The sequence below is a fragment of the Stegastes partitus genome, unplaced genomic scaffold (genome assembly GCF_000690725.1).
Source record: "Stegastes partitus isolate 25-593 unplaced genomic scaffold, Stegastes_partitus-1.0.2 Scaffold1091, whole genome shotgun sequence".
NCBI classification, from domain to species: Eukaryota; Metazoa; Chordata; class Actinopteri; family Pomacentridae; genus Stegastes; species Stegastes partitus.
Window position 1 is genome coordinate 106819 of NW_007578822.1, and position 17192 is coordinate 124010.

Here is a 17192-nt window from a genome sequence, read left to right on the forward strand (position 1 = left end):
GTGTGTGTGTGTGTGTGTGTGTGGTTTTAGCAATAATTCAACACTGATGAGTCAAAGTTTTCAGGAATGAGATCAAACATCTCCTGATGCTGCTGTTGGTGCACGAATGTTCTCACTGTGGTCGGTTTGTGTCTCAGTCTGAGTCTCACTAGTATTGTTTTGTGTCTCATTTTGTGTTATTTTGTGTCTTATTTTTGTTGTTTTGTGTTGTTTTAAGTCTCATTTGTGTCATTTTGTGTTGCTTTGTGTCTCATTTATATCATTTTTGTGTCTTGTGTTGAATTGTTCAGTCTTGTTTTTGCTGTTTTAGGTCTTGTTTGTGTTGTTTTCCATCTAGTTGTTGTCATTTTGCACCTCATTTGTGTCGCTTCGTTTCTCATTTGTATTGTTGAATTTTCTTTTTGTTGTTTTATGGGTATTTTGTGTCTCATTTGTGTTGTTCTGTGACTCATTTGTGTCATTTTGTGTTGCTTTGTGTCTCATTTGTATTGCTGAATTTTGTTTTTGTTGTTTTATGGGGTTGTTGTGTCTCGTTTGTGCCGTTTTGTGTCTTGTTTTTGCTGTTTTACGTCTTTGTTGTGTGTCATTTGTGCTGTTTTGTGTTTTGTTGGTACTGTCTTCAGTCTTGTTTTTGTCGTTTTAGGTCTTGTGTTTGTCTGTTTGTGTTATTTTTGGTCTGTTTTTGTGTTTTTACTAACTGTCATTCTTGTTTGTGACTGCAAAACAACATTAAATTTTACAGTTTTTAACCACATTTTGGTGAAAACAACCCACTATAGCAGGAATTTGTTGGGTTTTTCTGTCTTTTTACAGAACTGTATGACGGTACAGGACAGAAGACGACTGCTGTCTGTCATTTATGGTAATTGGACCAAAGAAAATCCACAGATTCCAGTTTATGTATTTATCAGAAACACAAACTGCTGATGGTGTAACTTGTTTTGTTTTTTGTTTGTTGTTTACGTTATCGTGTGAGAATCTTTAAACTCGTGACTGTGTTGAAGCTACAGAAATGTATTCCAGCACAATGTGATTGTGTCGTTTCTGCCTGCACACACAGCGGCGGCAGACATATCTATACTCATTTAAGCAGACCGGCTCAGCTCCAGTTTCAGCCCTAATACGATCAGCTCATATTGGCCAGTTAGGCTTCAGCAGGAAGGAGGACACACAACAACACAAACACACTCCGGCATCGCGCCGCTCAGTTATCCTCTGAGCGCGACCCGCGAGAACCTGCCTCCGCCGCAGGATCGCTGTGATTGGACGAGGGCGGCCGTGACCTCTGACCTCCGACCGCGCTGGTGTGGACGTTTGTGGTCGGACGCCATCTTTAAATGGGTCAAATCACCGAGTCGCACCGTTAAATGAGCCGAGATCGATTCCAGCTCTGCTGGGTTCACGTTTATACGTCAAATACCCGAGAATGATAGAAAACACGGCACAGATTGTGTGGGTTTGTGTCTCATTTGTGTTGTTTTGTTTATAGATTTGTGTCTAGGTTTTGTTTTTTGTGTCATTCTTGTTGCTTTGTTTCTCAATTTGTGTCTCATTTCTGTCATTTCACTTCTGGTTTGTGTTGTTTTGTGCCAGATTTTTGTCATTTCATGTCTCATTTATGTCATTTGTGTTGTTTTTGTCAATCTGTGTCATTTTTTGAGTCTCAATTTGTATATAATTTGCGTTTTACTTTGCCGTTTTGTGTCTAGTTTCTGTCATTTGCTGTCATTCTTGTTGCTTTGTTCCTCAATTTGTGTCTCATTTGTCGCTTTGAGTCTCTTTTGTATTGTTTTGTTTCAGTTTTCTGTTGTTTTGTGTCTAATTTCCGCCATTTTGTGTCATTTTGTGTTTGATTTGTGTCTCATTTGGATTGTTTAATATCTTGTTTGTGTCATTTCCTGTCTTGTTTTTGTCGTTTTATATCTCGCTCGTGTTGTTTTTTGTTTCAATTTGTGTTTTTTGTGATGTTTTGTGTTTTATTTGTATTGTTATATGTCTTTTTGTGTTGTTTTGTGTCCTGTTTTTGTCATTTTAAGTCTTCTTTGTCTTGTTTGTGTCATTTTGTGTCTCGATTTGTGTCTCATTTTGTCATTTTGTGTCGTTTCTGTGGTTTTATATCTTGTTTGTGTCTCATTTGTGTCGTTTTGCTTCTTGTTTGCATGATTTTCTGTCTTGTTTGTGTCATTTTGTGTCTCGATTTGTGTCTCATTTTGTCATTTTGTGTCGTTTCTGTGGTTTTATATCTTGTTTGTGTCTCATTTGTATTGTTCTGTGCCTGGTTGTTGTCATTTTGTTGTGTTGTTTTGTATCTCATTTCTATTGTTTGTGTTTTGTTTTTGGCGTTTTATGTGTCATTTGTTTCATTTGTGTTATTTTTTGTGGCTCATTTGTGTCTTATTTTTGCTGTTTTTGTTTGGTTTTTGTTGTTTTGTATCTTGATTTGTGTCTCATTTGTGTTGTTTTGTGTCTTGGTTCTACAGTCTTCTTGTTTCCTTTTCTTCCTGCTGTTAGATCACAGTCTGTGTTTGGAGTCGACACTTCCTGGATTTTCTGTTTTTATCTCCGCTGAGTAAAGTTCATTAAAATCTAAACAAAAAGCTTGAAACAAGTAAAGGAACAACACACGTCAGACAAACACAACATGAACACGCAGACGAAGGACTCTCATGTCGCGGCAACACAGACGTCGTTACATCATCATAATGTCTGTAATCTGATTACTGCGGGCCTCCATAACTCACCGAGTCTCTACAACGTCTGAGTGTTTCTGTAAACGTACATATATATAGATTTATATGTATAGATTTATATACGTGTGTGTCTGTATCTATAGGGAGGCTTCTGTCTGCATGAAGGAATCTGAGACGACAATAAATAAACCAAACAAAACACAGGACTGGTGGTTGTTTTGGTTTTTCTGTATCACGTCTCTCAGATCTCTGCTGACTGATAAACAGGAGATTTTAACGATCTTTATTAAAATTTGTTTGTTTTGAGGTTTAATCAGGTCAAAGTGGTTCAATGTTTTGTTTTCATCTTAGAGTGGACACGACGACCAAGTCAAGTGTTGAGTCTCGTCAATGAAAATCCTGAAGGTCCTTAAACGTCAATCGACGTCGAGTTGAGATGAAATCAAGTTTCAAGTCTTTACGAGTTAAACTATCGACTGGATAATGCACCAAAAACTGACAGTGACTAAAAACGATCAAACACAAGTCTGTTAAGACTAGATGTGGGAGATGACTTGGTCCATTTCAAAGCATCAAAGTCAGTCTCAAGTCCTAAATCCTTGAGCCTCAAGTCTTTCATAAAATAAAGACAAAGTCTGAGTCACAGTTGTGGCAAAGTCCAAGTCAAATGTCGAGTCTCACATATTTTAAAACAAGTCTCGTGTAAATAATACAGCGACAGAAAATTACTAAAACCAAGTCAGTTAAGAAGAGACCTGGGGGTTGACTTGGTCCACTCAAAGCACCAAACCTGATCGTAAGCTCAAGTCAAATCTCGGGACAGTCAAGACAAGTGAAGCGTGGAAATTGATAAAAAAAAAAACTCATCTTCGGACCAAGTGTCAAGTGAAAGTCAAATCACAAGTCCAAGTCAATGAGCCTCAGGTCTCAGGTCTCAGGTCTCACGTCTCGTCAAAGCAATTGTCAACGTGAGTCTGAAGTCCAACTCCACTGAAATCTTGATAAAACAAGTCCAGGTCAAGTCTGACGACATGTCAAAGCAAATCCAAGTGGAAGTGTCGAGTCCTTAAGCCCTAAGCCTTTAACGAGGTCAAGAACAAGTCCACGTCATTAACGAGGTAAGTCTTTAGTCTTGTCAAAGCCAGTCTCAGGTCAAGTCTCCTTATGTCACAAGTCCTCGATGGCAAGTTCAAGTCTAGTCTGAAATTTCATCAAAACAAGTTGAAAATGAAATCTAAAGAGCTAAGATGCTTCACTCAAGTCAAGTCTGAACACCTCAGACAAATACCCAAGTCACAAGTCCTTCAGCCTCTGGTCTTTGATGGAGTCCCAGTCAAGTCTGTCAAAGCAAGTCTCAGCACAAGTGTCAAGTCCTTCAAGGAAAGTCCAGCCATGAGTCAAGAACAGTCCTGTCCTAGTCACCTGAGACAAGTCCAAGACATCCTGAAGTCTAGTCAAAGCCTGTTTTGAGCCTTTTTCTTATTTTTAAAGCATTTGTTTTCACACTGCGTCAGTGGAACCTGATCAGGATTCAGTTTGTTAAATCGGTTTGTAACGAATAAAACCTTTAACTCTGTGGATGTTGTTGTTTTTCTCACTTTGCCAGCTGCTTCTCGGCGTCGGCACAGAGCTCCAGCAGTCCCATGAGCACCGCCGACACGTCCATGTAGGGCTCCCACACGGTGAAGCCTCGGCCAATCAGGTCGATGGCGGTGCGGCGGATGGTGCTGTGGGGGGGCAGCTTGGGGCTGGGGGGCTGCAGCAGCAGGAAGGTCAGCGCTTTACCTGCAAACAGGAAGTAGAGTCAGGTAGAGGTTCACCTGGAGGCAAACACATCGAGCATCATTTTACACGACGACGTTGGTTTTATTGTTGAACCTGCAGGAGTTAAAAATGTGATGAAAAAAAGGAATTAAGATGTGATGAGTGAGTTTAAACTGGAGATTTAGAGCTTTATTACTTCATATTGGAATGATTTTGCTGAAATAGGATAAAAAAATGTGTTAAACTTGAAAAAAACTTTGTAAACACCCATTTAAGTTTGCATCAGGTCGTCCAATAGCTCATTTACACCATCTAGAAAAGACAAACCCCATTAATTAATACATGTTCCTTCCATATTTTGATATTCTCGCTCCTCTTGAACACATTTTTAACACCCTGAAACCACATCAGCTGTATTTTAACAACTTCAGGTCATTGCACTTTCTCCCTTCTCAACAGATCCTGATTGTCTCAACTTTCATTTTTGAATTTTTAGTTGTATTCTCTGCAGATTGAACCATTTTTATTTCACGTTTGCATGATTTTGCTGCAATAAAATACAAAATCTGCCTTTTAAATTTCCAAACACCTTCTAAAGACATGAACCTACGTGTGCAGGATGAAGCCAGACATCTACTTTACATCCGTAGTGTCACTTAGAAAAGCCAAACCACATTAAATCATTCATATTCCTTCTGTATTTTGATGTTCTCGCTGCTCTGTAACGCATTATTGACACTTTAAAACCATAGTATCTGTATTTTCACTACTCTAAGTCATTTCTGCACATCTTCAGCAGCATGAAGAAGTTGAACTATTGTTTATATCTTTCTTAATACAGCAAAAAACCTCTATCGCTGTTTAGTAACAATAATGCATTTGTATGTGTGATTTTTCTACTTTATTTTTGCACATTTCTTACTGTACTTTCATAAAAAGAAGTCATATTTTTCAGATTCTATTCTCTTCGTACTGTCTGAGCTTTAAATTTTTTTGTTTTAAATCCTTACACCAACTTCTAATGAAATTATGTTTAACCAATAAATAACGACTGGCAGCACAAACACAGTTTTTACAGCTGATTACTCGTCCAATGAGTATTTTTGTGTTATTAAAGGGAATGTAATTTTAAAAAAAAAAAACAAGTTTCTTCAGTTTCAAGTGTAGAGGATTTAAAACTCTGACCTCAAGGTGGAGAAAAATTTAATTATCAAACCAATTTTATGAGATTAGCTCAATTTGAAATTAGTTTTAGAGCAATTAATGCAGAAAATATGCATTAAAATATTAAGTTAAAGCAACAATATTAAGAAAACACATTGAAAATAATGTTTACCACCTAAAAACATTTATCTAAATCATTTTCATCTAGTCCAGTGGTGGTAGTTGGTCCGTTGAGTTAATTTCTAGTGTGTGTCGTCTTTATTATGAATATGTGTGTGTGTGCTCTTTACAGTCGTACAAATATAGAGTAGAATATAAATACTTTATCGATCCCTGAGGGCAAATTCTGCTGCTACAGTACGAAGCAGGAAGAGTCAAAGTAAGAAAAGATAGAAATAAATAAGCAGAAACAAGTGAAATGTACTAAAAATGTACAAGAAAGTGTAAAATACACTGTGAGGAAGTTAAAACGTGCTGCTTTTATCCTGCCAGACTTTATATCTGCACGTTTCTTCCTGTACTTTTAAATAAATCCTCTTCTTCAGAGTCGAAGCTGCGCCAAGGGAGTGATTACAAACTAAAATGTTCTCCATAAAGAAATCATGTCTCCTGATTAAAGACAAAGACAATAAATCACAACGATTTGAGCCAAAAAAAAAAAAAAAAAAACGATCCAACTTTGGCGGTGCGCGCTGGGAGGATGAAGACGGGATGGAGGTCGCTTCATAGCTGACCTGACATTTGAGCCAGGCTCCGTGGGGACGGACTGACCATTAAGACTCCAGGAATTATCCCCCCCCGTCCCTCAACAACACCCTCCACCAGCCAACACGTAGACCCCACCGCTCCACCGCTCCACCGCTCCATCGCTCCACCGCCTTCTAGCAGATTCAAAACGGACAAAGAAACGCAGCTGGATTTCATTTTTTAAGCAAATGAAGCAGTTGTTCATTTGTTCGGTGTCAGAGTCTGTATTCTTCCACCAGGAATCAATACGTTGTGTTTTCACTGGAAACGGACGTAATATGAGGAAAACATACGATCAGAAGCAGATCATTTGCTTTGGTTAAAATCCTGCGGTGGCTCTGAAGGTCCTCCAGATGCACACGGATAATCTCATCACCTGGATCTCCTGGCATTTCATCATCAGCCCGCCTTAAATGGCAAAATTGGTTCTATTGGTTTATGTCCAGGCACACATGCGCTCAGCCGCCGATAGATGGGGATGTGAACGATGCTGCTGGAGGCTAACCGCGTTAGCATCGCCGGGTACCAGCACTGTAACCGTGTTAGCGTCGCTGCGAGAAGAAACATGCAGATGAGGCGACTTGTTAACGTTTTGGGAACAAACAAAGTGCTGAACTCTGACCTCCGACACCAGGAAGGCAAACAGCGGCGCGAGCTGAGATCAATGGTGTTGCTGCTGCGGACGTCGATAACCAACAAACGGCGGATCATAAATATCACGCGACCTCTGACCTTCGCTCAGTGATTATTACAAATCAGGACCTCGCAGAGATCAATTAAACGCAGCTCTAACGTTCATTTACGGCTTTTCTCACGTCTGAGCAGTTCCTCATTTACATACATGTTTGTGTGACCGTCTCAACTTTTATTTTGTGTTTTCTGCTTTAAATGGATCCATTTAGTAAAAACAGTCGATGCATTAAAAGTGAAAAAAAGTGAAAAAATATACAAGAAAATTGAACTAAAAGGTCTGTTCTGTATAAAACAGGCCAAAAATGATGCTGCATTTTAAAAAACAATGTTTTTCTTCAATTAAAAAAAGCTTTGGATGAATTTTTTTTTTAAGAGTTCAGAGAAAACTTCTAATCAAATTATGTTCAACCAACAAACTGCACTGAGCTCATTGAGTCTTAATCATCAATTATTCAATGATCGGTGTCATAAACGCGACATAAAATGGATTTTTTTTTTTTTATTTAAAGGGAATTTTTGAGTATCGTGTAGTTAGTTTTTAAGGTGGAAAAGCAGAAAAAATGAAGCTGCGTCAGTGTTGAGGACTTTAAATCCCAACCGCAAAGTTAAAAATATTAAGTTATTAAGTCAATTTCATTAAATCAGCTCCATTTGAATTTAGTTTGTAAACCAGCTGATGTGTAAATGTGAGTTTCATCCACAATATGAAGCTTATTTTATGATAGTTTTAAATTATCTCCAAATATCATAAAAGTATTCGCTGAAAATATTTGTAAAAGTGCAGCAGCAGCAAAAGCCGATTTACTAGAAGTTTGTGGAAAAATAAAAACAACAAGTTTACCGACATAGTTTGTGTTATAAACGCAGACCTAAAATGATTTTACTGATTTTCCTGCACTAGAAATAATCATTTAGGCTCAACTAAAACAAACTAAGAGTTTTAAGTTACGACAACTTTCTAAAGAAATAATGTTCAACCAATAAACTACATTGAGGTAAAGAAACACGACGATGAAATGTATTTTTAATTAAGACCTACTTAATGATTGATAAGATTAAATAATCTCTTTCATCTTTCATAATCTCGAATGACAAAACATAAGAAATGCAGCAGCGCCTACAAAATAGAAAAACAAGATAAAACGACAATAAAATACTTAAATATAATGATAAGGAAATATTGCACATGTGATCAAGAGATAATTATTGTTGACTAGAAGAATAAGTTGATTACTTATTTTAATATTCGGTTGTTCTGACACATATTTAACAGGAATGTTTGAGTGTCCTTAAGTTTGCAAATTTAAAAACAAATGAAGTCGCTCCGGTGTCAAGTGAAGAAAAATGACATTTCATTCAGTTAATCAATTAGAATTTATCTTTAAATGAGATTTGACTTTAAATCTGCCACAACATCACATTTGTTCAACATTCATCTGCAAACTGAATCCATTAAAGTCATCACTGGAACCTAATGGTTTATCTAAATCATGGAATTTGAATGTTTATTACGCAGCGCTGCACTGAATTAAGTAGGAGCAGAGTTGATATGAATATTTATGCCGGTGCTCTTCACACACTTCCACCCTCCAGATGTAGGACAGGCTCCAGGGGTCACGGGGCCAGAGTTGGAGGCGGCGGCGGCGGTGGGTGGGCGGTTAGTAATGAACCTGATGGGGATTTAATCTGACAGCCGCGCTCGCTCCTCCCAAACTCTTTTCTTCCCCCTCTTCTTTTTAGTCGCCGCACAATTAAAGATGGCCGTTAGCCATCGGCGCCGTAATTGGCTGGAATCGAGATTTCAAAATTTACGGGCCCCTCCCCTGCGATCGGCGCTCCGGTCCGTTCCTCGCCGCGGACGCTTTTGTTTGAAGGCGGGCCCCGAATGGACCGATAGCTATTGACAAAGCATCAGTGGGCCGTAATGAGCTGTTCGTTAGGGCAGTAAACACGTCACATTAACACACCCAGGGCGATTAGAGGAAGACGGCGGCGGAGGAAGAAGTCCACAGCTGGAAATAGTGACGGATCGGCGACGTCCAGAACGTACCGGGCCGAAACCACCGCCGGCCGGACGGCTCTGCGCTTTTCTTTTTCCACCATCTGCCCTCCCGTTCGCCCTCTCTTCCTCCGTTTGTGCTTAAATGAGAGGTGAAGGTAAATCAATGTCGGGGACTTGGTTAGTGGACGAGAGCCGGATCAGACCGGCTGCAGAGTGAGGAGGGAAAAAACAATAGAACAGCAACAGAACAGGAAAGAAAGGAGTGTTTCAGTGAGCAGAGGGAGGAACGCTGCCTGCTTTCTGTATTCATACATGATCAAAACGAGACGGGAGACGATAGAGGCAACATCTGGTGAAGAAACTCATGAGCAGCCACTAAGTTAGCTACATTAGCTGGATGTTGTATTGATCAACACCACAACGGTTTTAGCTAAGCTACACGTTAGCAGTTGTGTTTATATGTAATTAAAATGTAAAAAATCAAATAACACTTCAAGAAAAGGAAACGCAGAAGAGGCTTGTTTCCACAAACTGCTTCAGTGTGAATAACCTGGGAAGCAAAGTGTCATTAGAAGTTCAATAGTTTGTCAACCTCCTAAAAATCAAAGTTAGCCGGATTGTCTAACTGATAAAAGGTGAGAGGACGATGATAACAGCAAAATCTGCTGCAAACATAAAGACAACCTGTGTTCATCTGCAGCTACCAGGTTAGCTAAATACTCTGTCTGTTTAATAGATGAGCATTTCAACGAGTCTGGCTAATTAGCATGTTAGCAGTTGTGTTTTCATACAAAACGACTGAAAAGAGAAAGAAAATGGCCAAAAAGAGACACAAAATAACAAAAAACAGACACAAAATGACCAAAAAGTGACAAAAAAGAGACACAAAATAACAAAAAACAGACACAAAATGACCAAAGAAAGAAAAAAATACACAAAATGACCAAAAAGAGACAAAAAAACATCTCAAAGATCTGGAAAACAATAATATAGAAATGAGAAAGGACCAAATCGAGAGACAAAATGGCACAAAACGACGACTAATAAGGGGATTTGAAACAAACTTAAAGTTAAAATCCAAATTAGAAAAAAAACAAACATGCAAATTAGCATTTCTTCCATTAGCTAAATAAGCTGTAAATAAGAAGAAACAAACAAAACTTGGAGAAAAGTCTTCAGAACAGGTTTTAAACAAGAACAGTAGACTGATCCTTGTACATCAGCTGACGTCGGCCATGTTTCCTGCCGTCCAGACAACAAAACAAACAGCAGCAGCCAAGAACTTCTTCAGAAAAGCCGTTTCCATCTCCCACTGTGACCATCAACTCCACCTGAAGCTCATGTAGGAACTTTTTCTAATGTGATACTTTAATGTGCACCTAAATATCCACTACGTAAAGCTCGTCTTAAGCTCTGCATCATTTACACCTGGTACCAACATGCGATGTGCATCAGAACACCTTATCTGGATCTGTTAATGCACACAGAGCGTCCCGGGATAAGAATCAGATCAGCCGGACCAGGTTCGCATCGTGATCGGACCTCTGCCAGCTGTGAACTCAATCTGTACATGAGCACATTTTAAAGACGGAGCATCAGTCCCACAAGTTGAGAGGTCGCCCAACTTTGTGTCCCAACGAAACCTCCAGACGTCAGCAGGAACGTCGGCAACGGAAGAAGAAATGGACCACTGCCTCCTGCGGCCATGTTGGTTGAGTAATCAGGAATAATTTCCCAGATTGTCGTCTGGATAGAAATGCACACAAGTGGTCTACAGCTTTACATGGACTTTAGGTGTAAATCAGACACTACAAACCTTAAACTTTGCTTGTTAACGCACAGAATGATGCAGATAATGCTGAAAACATTGAGTTTATTCTGATAATCTAGATGGAACTACACTAGCGGTTTGCTAGCTAGCTAATGAGCGCCCTACTGAAGCCAAAACTTTAGTCTTAACATTTAGCTAATTCCTTCAAAGCCAAAATAAACAGGAAAATTAAATAGATTTGTCCCTATTTTGCCATTTAGTGACTGAAAACCTGCTCCAATGCTGAGAAACATGGAGGAACGGGTAGTTCAAGGGTTTCTCAGAAGTCTCCAAAGACGTCGGATCGCGCTTGATGATGCTAATTTGCATAAAGTAGCAGAAAAATCCCAAAAGGAAGCAGAAACTTTGTGCAAATGAACGCGACGCCACCACCATGCGGCTCAGTCGATGGACGGGAAGCATTGGAGTGTCGGATCCTGTGGACCCTGAACACCAACATTACAGCGGGCAGGAATTCATCTCACATAGTTTCAAAATGAAAAACAAGATGTCGGAGGAAACCACCTGCTTCTCCCCTGTTGATTGTTCAATAACACAAAGTAAAACTCAATTTCCAATCAGCTCTCATGAATGTTTGAAAATGCCACAGCGAACGGGCCTTCGGGGTGTTTTGACATTTACCGCGAGCGTCGTCGTCGTCCAGAGACCCGACGCTCGGTTTGTCCCGCCCGGCAGCATCCTCCCTTCCCTCTGTCATCGTCCGTCCTTCCTTCCCTCCCTTCCTTCCATCCTTCACCTCCCTCCATCTCCTCCTACATTTCCCCGCCTCACTATATGAAAACATCAATCCATACTGTGCTGTATAGACTACTGTACCCTCTCGCTCTGCGGGCGGACAGCTCTCATTCATCACTCGCTGCGCTGTACGCCAACAACACCGATCCATCTTTCAATTTCATAACAGAGTAAAGGGGTTGGAGGGGAGGAGGAGGGGGGAGAAAAACAACAAACTGGATGTGGAGGAAGAGAAGGAAGGCATGCCAACGCCGCATGCTTGTAATCGTCCGCTGGAGCTTTGTCGCGTTTTAAAGGGTTCGGTTTCGTCCCGGAGTCGACGACAGCGTCAGTCAGTCGTTCAAATGCCAAAGCATGACCCAGGTGTGGATTAAAGGGAGAGAGACACGAGGATAAAGGCGGGCCTCATGTCATGGCCTCGAAACCCCATTAAGGAGGAGGATGGGGTGGATGGACGGGTCAAGAAAATATAATAAAATAAAATAGTGGGCCAGTGATCTCTAATGATCAGCAACCTTCTGTTTGACCGTCTCTGACCTGCATGAAACCTTTTTTAGCATATTTAAATGGGCATCTGTGATATTTTAGCCTAATAAAGCAAATACTCTTTGGGATATATTTTGATTCACTTTTTGTTGCACATTGAAATCTGAGTCTGTTTGATGGACAATATCTCAGCAACTACAACAGATAAAAACCTGAAACTTTCACTGGTTTCTCTCATTGTGCCACTGATTAAAATAAATCATTATCAAATAAATCTATAGTTAAAAAGACATATTATTAGTTATATTTTGAGAACATTTCCCCACAATACTACATGATAAGTGTCCTCCAAAGCAAGGTTTATGTCTACAAAGTGGATCTAAAAATGACAAATATGCTCATATCTTAAAAATGAGATTCTTAGGTGTGTTTGGAGAACCACTGAGTCTCAGATTATTTTTGTTTTTGTGGTACAACTTGTCAATCTGTGATGAAAGTTCAACAAAAATAATTTCCTATATATTTTTAGGACCAAGTATTTCACATTAAAAGTATTCTACATGTTTAGTTTTGTATTATTGTGACCTGCAGCTACATGTGGTTCAGAAAATAACACTGGTTCACTTCTGAGTTATCTGGTTTTTTGTTATAAGCTCAAAGATAAAACTTTTCATGACAGATTTAACAGTTTTCCCATATTTCAACTCCCCATGATCAAAGATTATTTGATCAGTTTGTCCAATATGACAGATTCTGAATCAATGACATGATGAGAAATAACACAGAACATTTCAGGTTTTTATCTTTAATAGTTCCTCAGATATCATCACCAGATTTATTCCTTTTAACAGTCAGTAGATGTTTATAATGATTCACTACACAATGAAAAATCAGGACGTCCCAGAGGGTCAAGATCTGGACTAATTACTGCATTTTGATTAATACTTTAAAACCAAATGTTCCATATTAGTTTAGTTTAAAACCAGCAGCCGGTTCTTCATGTGCCAAGTTTTAAATTTACACATAATGGTGATAATAATGATGTTAAATTATATGTGATTGTGGAAACTGTTATAAAATCCGTCCCTTCAGGAGGTCGACGGTGAAGCTCGAGGGGATCAATTAAACCTGGACTTGTTTTTTCCATCCGATGATACCGGCTGTGTGTTTCTGCTGTGTGTGTGTGTGTGTGTGTGTGTGTGTGTGTGTGCTCGTGTCCACACAGGTGAGCCGGCTGCTGTGTCCAGGTCCAACTAAGAGGCACCACGCTCCACAGCCTATCAGCGAGAGCACAGGCCCTGTCGCCGGGCGGACGGCCCCCGGAGGCAGCCAATCAGATCTCAGGGGCAGCGGGACGGAAGAGCGGCTCTGCTTAGTGCAGGTTTGATGCCCGCCGAGGTCCGGCGCTGCAGGCACAGCGTGGCGCCGGCTGTGTCGGGCCAAAGTCGGTGCCAAGCTCCTTAAGGTGTCAAGCTTGGTGGGTGAAAATCAATCCCATCTCTCGGCTCACCTCTAATCCAGCGCTGAAGTTTCTACTCTGTCAGTTATGGAGTTCTGAGTTTGGAAAAACGACGACTCGGGACCAAGGCATGAACCCAGAGGTGGTTTTTAACACCACCGGGCTGCACCTACACGCACATGCTACATGGACGCCAACGTTAGCATGCTGATCTCGCTACGCCAACGTTAGCATGCTAATCTCGCTAATAAACGAGGAAGTCCATGCATGTGTGGGGGTCCTTTGGTTTCCTCCACTGCTGTTTATTTGATAAACTTTAAACCTGGCTGGTGAGTGGCTGGGAATCAACAGAAGTGTTCGGTTCTTCTCATTTTAGCTAAAGTTCTAAACTCAAACTGAACGAAAACTTAGCATCGCTCATGCTAAATACCATCTTTGGTAACTACCACCTGTCCCACCATCACCACGGTGTCTATGTCAAAACAAGTTTCACAGTCAAGCAATGGTCGAGTTAGCATTAGCATAAGCTAACAAATGCATCCTTACAGGTGTTGTCTTTTCAAAACAGTACGGTTAGTTTTGCTCTCCGAGATTCACAACGGCTGCTTTGTGCATGATAGTGAGAAACACTCAAAATAATGCTAAACATTAGCCTACGTATGCTACATACGGAAACCAGAATCCAACTCCTCCGTCGACAAACGCTTTTAGTCACTCACTCACGTTGTTTCCGTTACATTTGTCAACCATCTGCCATCCTGAGAGCACAGGAAGAGTTTTAGCTTCAACACTTAGTGGACAAACCGAAAACCAGCGAATGGATCGAGTAGTTTCTTAGGTTCAGTTGCTGCATTTTAAACGTCGACAAAATCAAACATTGCAGAAAGCGCCCATGCAAAATGTCACCCTGGTGCATGCTGGGAGGATTCAGTGGATGTCAACACCTGGATGCTACGATATAAAGTTATACAAACATTAGTCAGAACGGTTATCGATAAAGAAACCTGCTAATATCTGTTTGTTTTTAACAAGCTAATGCAGTTCAATAAACATGCTACGACTAATCCTCCACCGTAACTTTTACACAGCTGGTCAGAAATACCACTTTGGTCAACTTTTATCGATGTGCAATGAGAATCCATTCAAAGGTTCTGACCACTACGGGGTGATCCACCGTTACGGTTCCAACAGTAAATCCAGGAAACATTTGTGCCCATCAGGACTATAAACACAGTCGGTTAAAGGACAGGATCTTTGTCTTGGACTCACATGTGTGTCTGGCCAGCGAGTAGTTGGACGACCCTCCGCTCGTCAGTCCGAACCCTTCTGGCGCCTGTCCACCGGCTCGGGCCCGACCGGAGCCCTTCGGGGGCTCGATCTCGGCGCCGAACTCGGCCCCGATGACGCCCAGCAGCACGATGGCGGTGGCCTGCTTGCGGCGCTCCTCGTACGAGTTGGAGATCTTCTTGGCGTTGGGCGGGAGGTTGGACAGGCAGCCTGGTGGAGGGACACGAAGAGGGATTAACACCACGACACTTCAACACTTTAGAGAACTTTATTAGAACCGAGACGCACCGAAACATCTGGAGAACATCGTTAGCACAACAGCTGCTCAGTTTGGTTTCCTCATTATCCAACATTGCCCAACGTTTAAAACGCAGCTGAATGAAGCTGCTGTTTGTTCTGTTGGTCCACAGACACACTCAGAAACCCAGTTACATGTCCAGCACCAGGAAATATACAGGACCAAAAAATACATGTACTCAAGAATGTTTGTGTTCCTGCAGCTTAAATGTAAGAAAGTTTAAACACATTCTGTATTCAGGAGGAAACGTTTGGAGAACATATCAGATTCTAAAAGCTTCAGTTCAATATTTATTCTCTAACAGATTTAAATCAGGTGATGAATCATGACGTCATCAGACACCAGGATGAGAACTCAGCAGACGTTTTTATTGTAGTTTTAAAAAAAATATTATCAAAGATAGAAGATGATACAAAAGCAGTGGAAGTTAAATTAATAAAACAATAATAAAAACACATCATTCCAATCAGAAACTAACAGGAATTCATGTGAAGAAATAATTAATAAAATGTAATCATGGGCCAAACGAGCTGCATAATAATATAATAATGATTTAATGTATTAAATCACAACCTTTGTGATTGTTTGGATTTAAAACTGATTAATTCTTGAGCACTACTTTGTACATTAGACGACATGATTCTAATCTGTTCTTATATTTACATCTGTATTAATCAAACAACTCGAAGAAAAAGAAAAAAGAAAAAAAATCAACAACAAATTCACTCATTCTGACCAAACACGTTTTTCCTCGTTTTACAAATCTGCTTTTTTTTCTTTTTAAAAAACGTCAAACATAATAAATGTCCAAAATAAAACTAAACAAAACATGATTTAGCATCTCTAACAAACGTTTCCTTCAACTCGCTCATCGCCGGCTTTAGCGACTCGATTAATGAAGACAAACGACTTTTCTTGCGGGTTTTCTGACACTTTCGGGGACGTTTCAGACGAATGAACTCTTTTCTTTCTTTTCAGGCTGAAAGCTGGTTTAAAAATCAAAAAGAGGAATGAAATCAGCAGCAGGCCTGTGAGTCTCCAGTGAGCCGATAACAAGTGAACAGGCACACTTCTATTGTCCTGGTATTAATCACTACACACACACACACACACACACACACACACACTCGGCTACACAACGACACACGTCTCATTGTCGCGCTGAAAGCCTTTAGTCACACTGCAAACACATTAACACGCAGACGCTCGTGTTCACGGACCTCTGCCAGGACACGTGCAACTGTACAACCTTTTGTGTGTGTGTGTGTGTGCGCGCACGAGTCCAAGTGTGTGTGCACGAGTGTGAGCGTGCACACGGGTCGTGCACGCGAGCGTGGGCGTGTCCTTTTCATTGTGTTCGCCAACACGACCCCAAAATAACCTCCTTTGTGGCGCTCGTGCAACACGGTCGACACGACGGGGAGCTGCTGAGTGGAGCCGGTGTGTGTGTGTGTCTGTGTGGGTGTGTGTGATACAAGTGTGTGTTAACAGTGTGTGTGTGTGTGTGTGTCGCAGTGGGAGATGAGAGTCCACACACACCTCGGATCAAAGGCCCAATAAGGACGACAGAAAGACAGAAAGAGTGTGTGTCCGATTCCTGTTTTGTGTTGCAGCGTTGTCGTATCGCACAATAAAGGACACACAATAAAGGACACACACTGAAGGACACACAATAAGGGACACACAATAATGGACACACACTACATGACACACAATAAGGGACACACAATAAAGGACACACACTAAAGGACGCACAATAAAGGACACACACTAAAGGACACACAATAAAGGACGCACAATAAAGGACGCACAATAAAGGACACACAATAAAGGACACACACTACATGACACACAATAAGGGACACACAATAAAGGACACACAATAAAGGACACACAATAAGGGACACACACTAAAGGACACACAATAAGGGACACACAATAAGGGACACACACTAAAGGACACACAATAAAGGACACACAATAAGGGACACACACTAAAGGACACACACTAAAGGACACACAATAAAGGACACACA

General features: G+C 40.7%; 1 protein-coding gene across 2 annotated transcripts in view; it reads right to left on the minus strand.

Annotated features, from left to right (window-relative positions):
- Window positions 1-17192, minus strand: part of wdr7 (WD repeat domain 7) — a 126123-nt gene that overhangs the window by 25402 nt on the left and 83529 nt on the right. For both annotated transcript variants that reach the window (XM_008295957.1, XM_008295956.1), the window contains exons 20-21: window positions 14841-15068; window positions 4289-4475 (exon numbers count right to left, since the gene is read on the minus strand). In XM_008295957.1, coding sequence (XP_008294179.1) covers window positions 4289-4475; window positions 14841-15068 — 415 coding nt within the window. The remainder of the gene's footprint in view (window positions 1-4288; window positions 4476-14840; window positions 15069-17192) is intronic.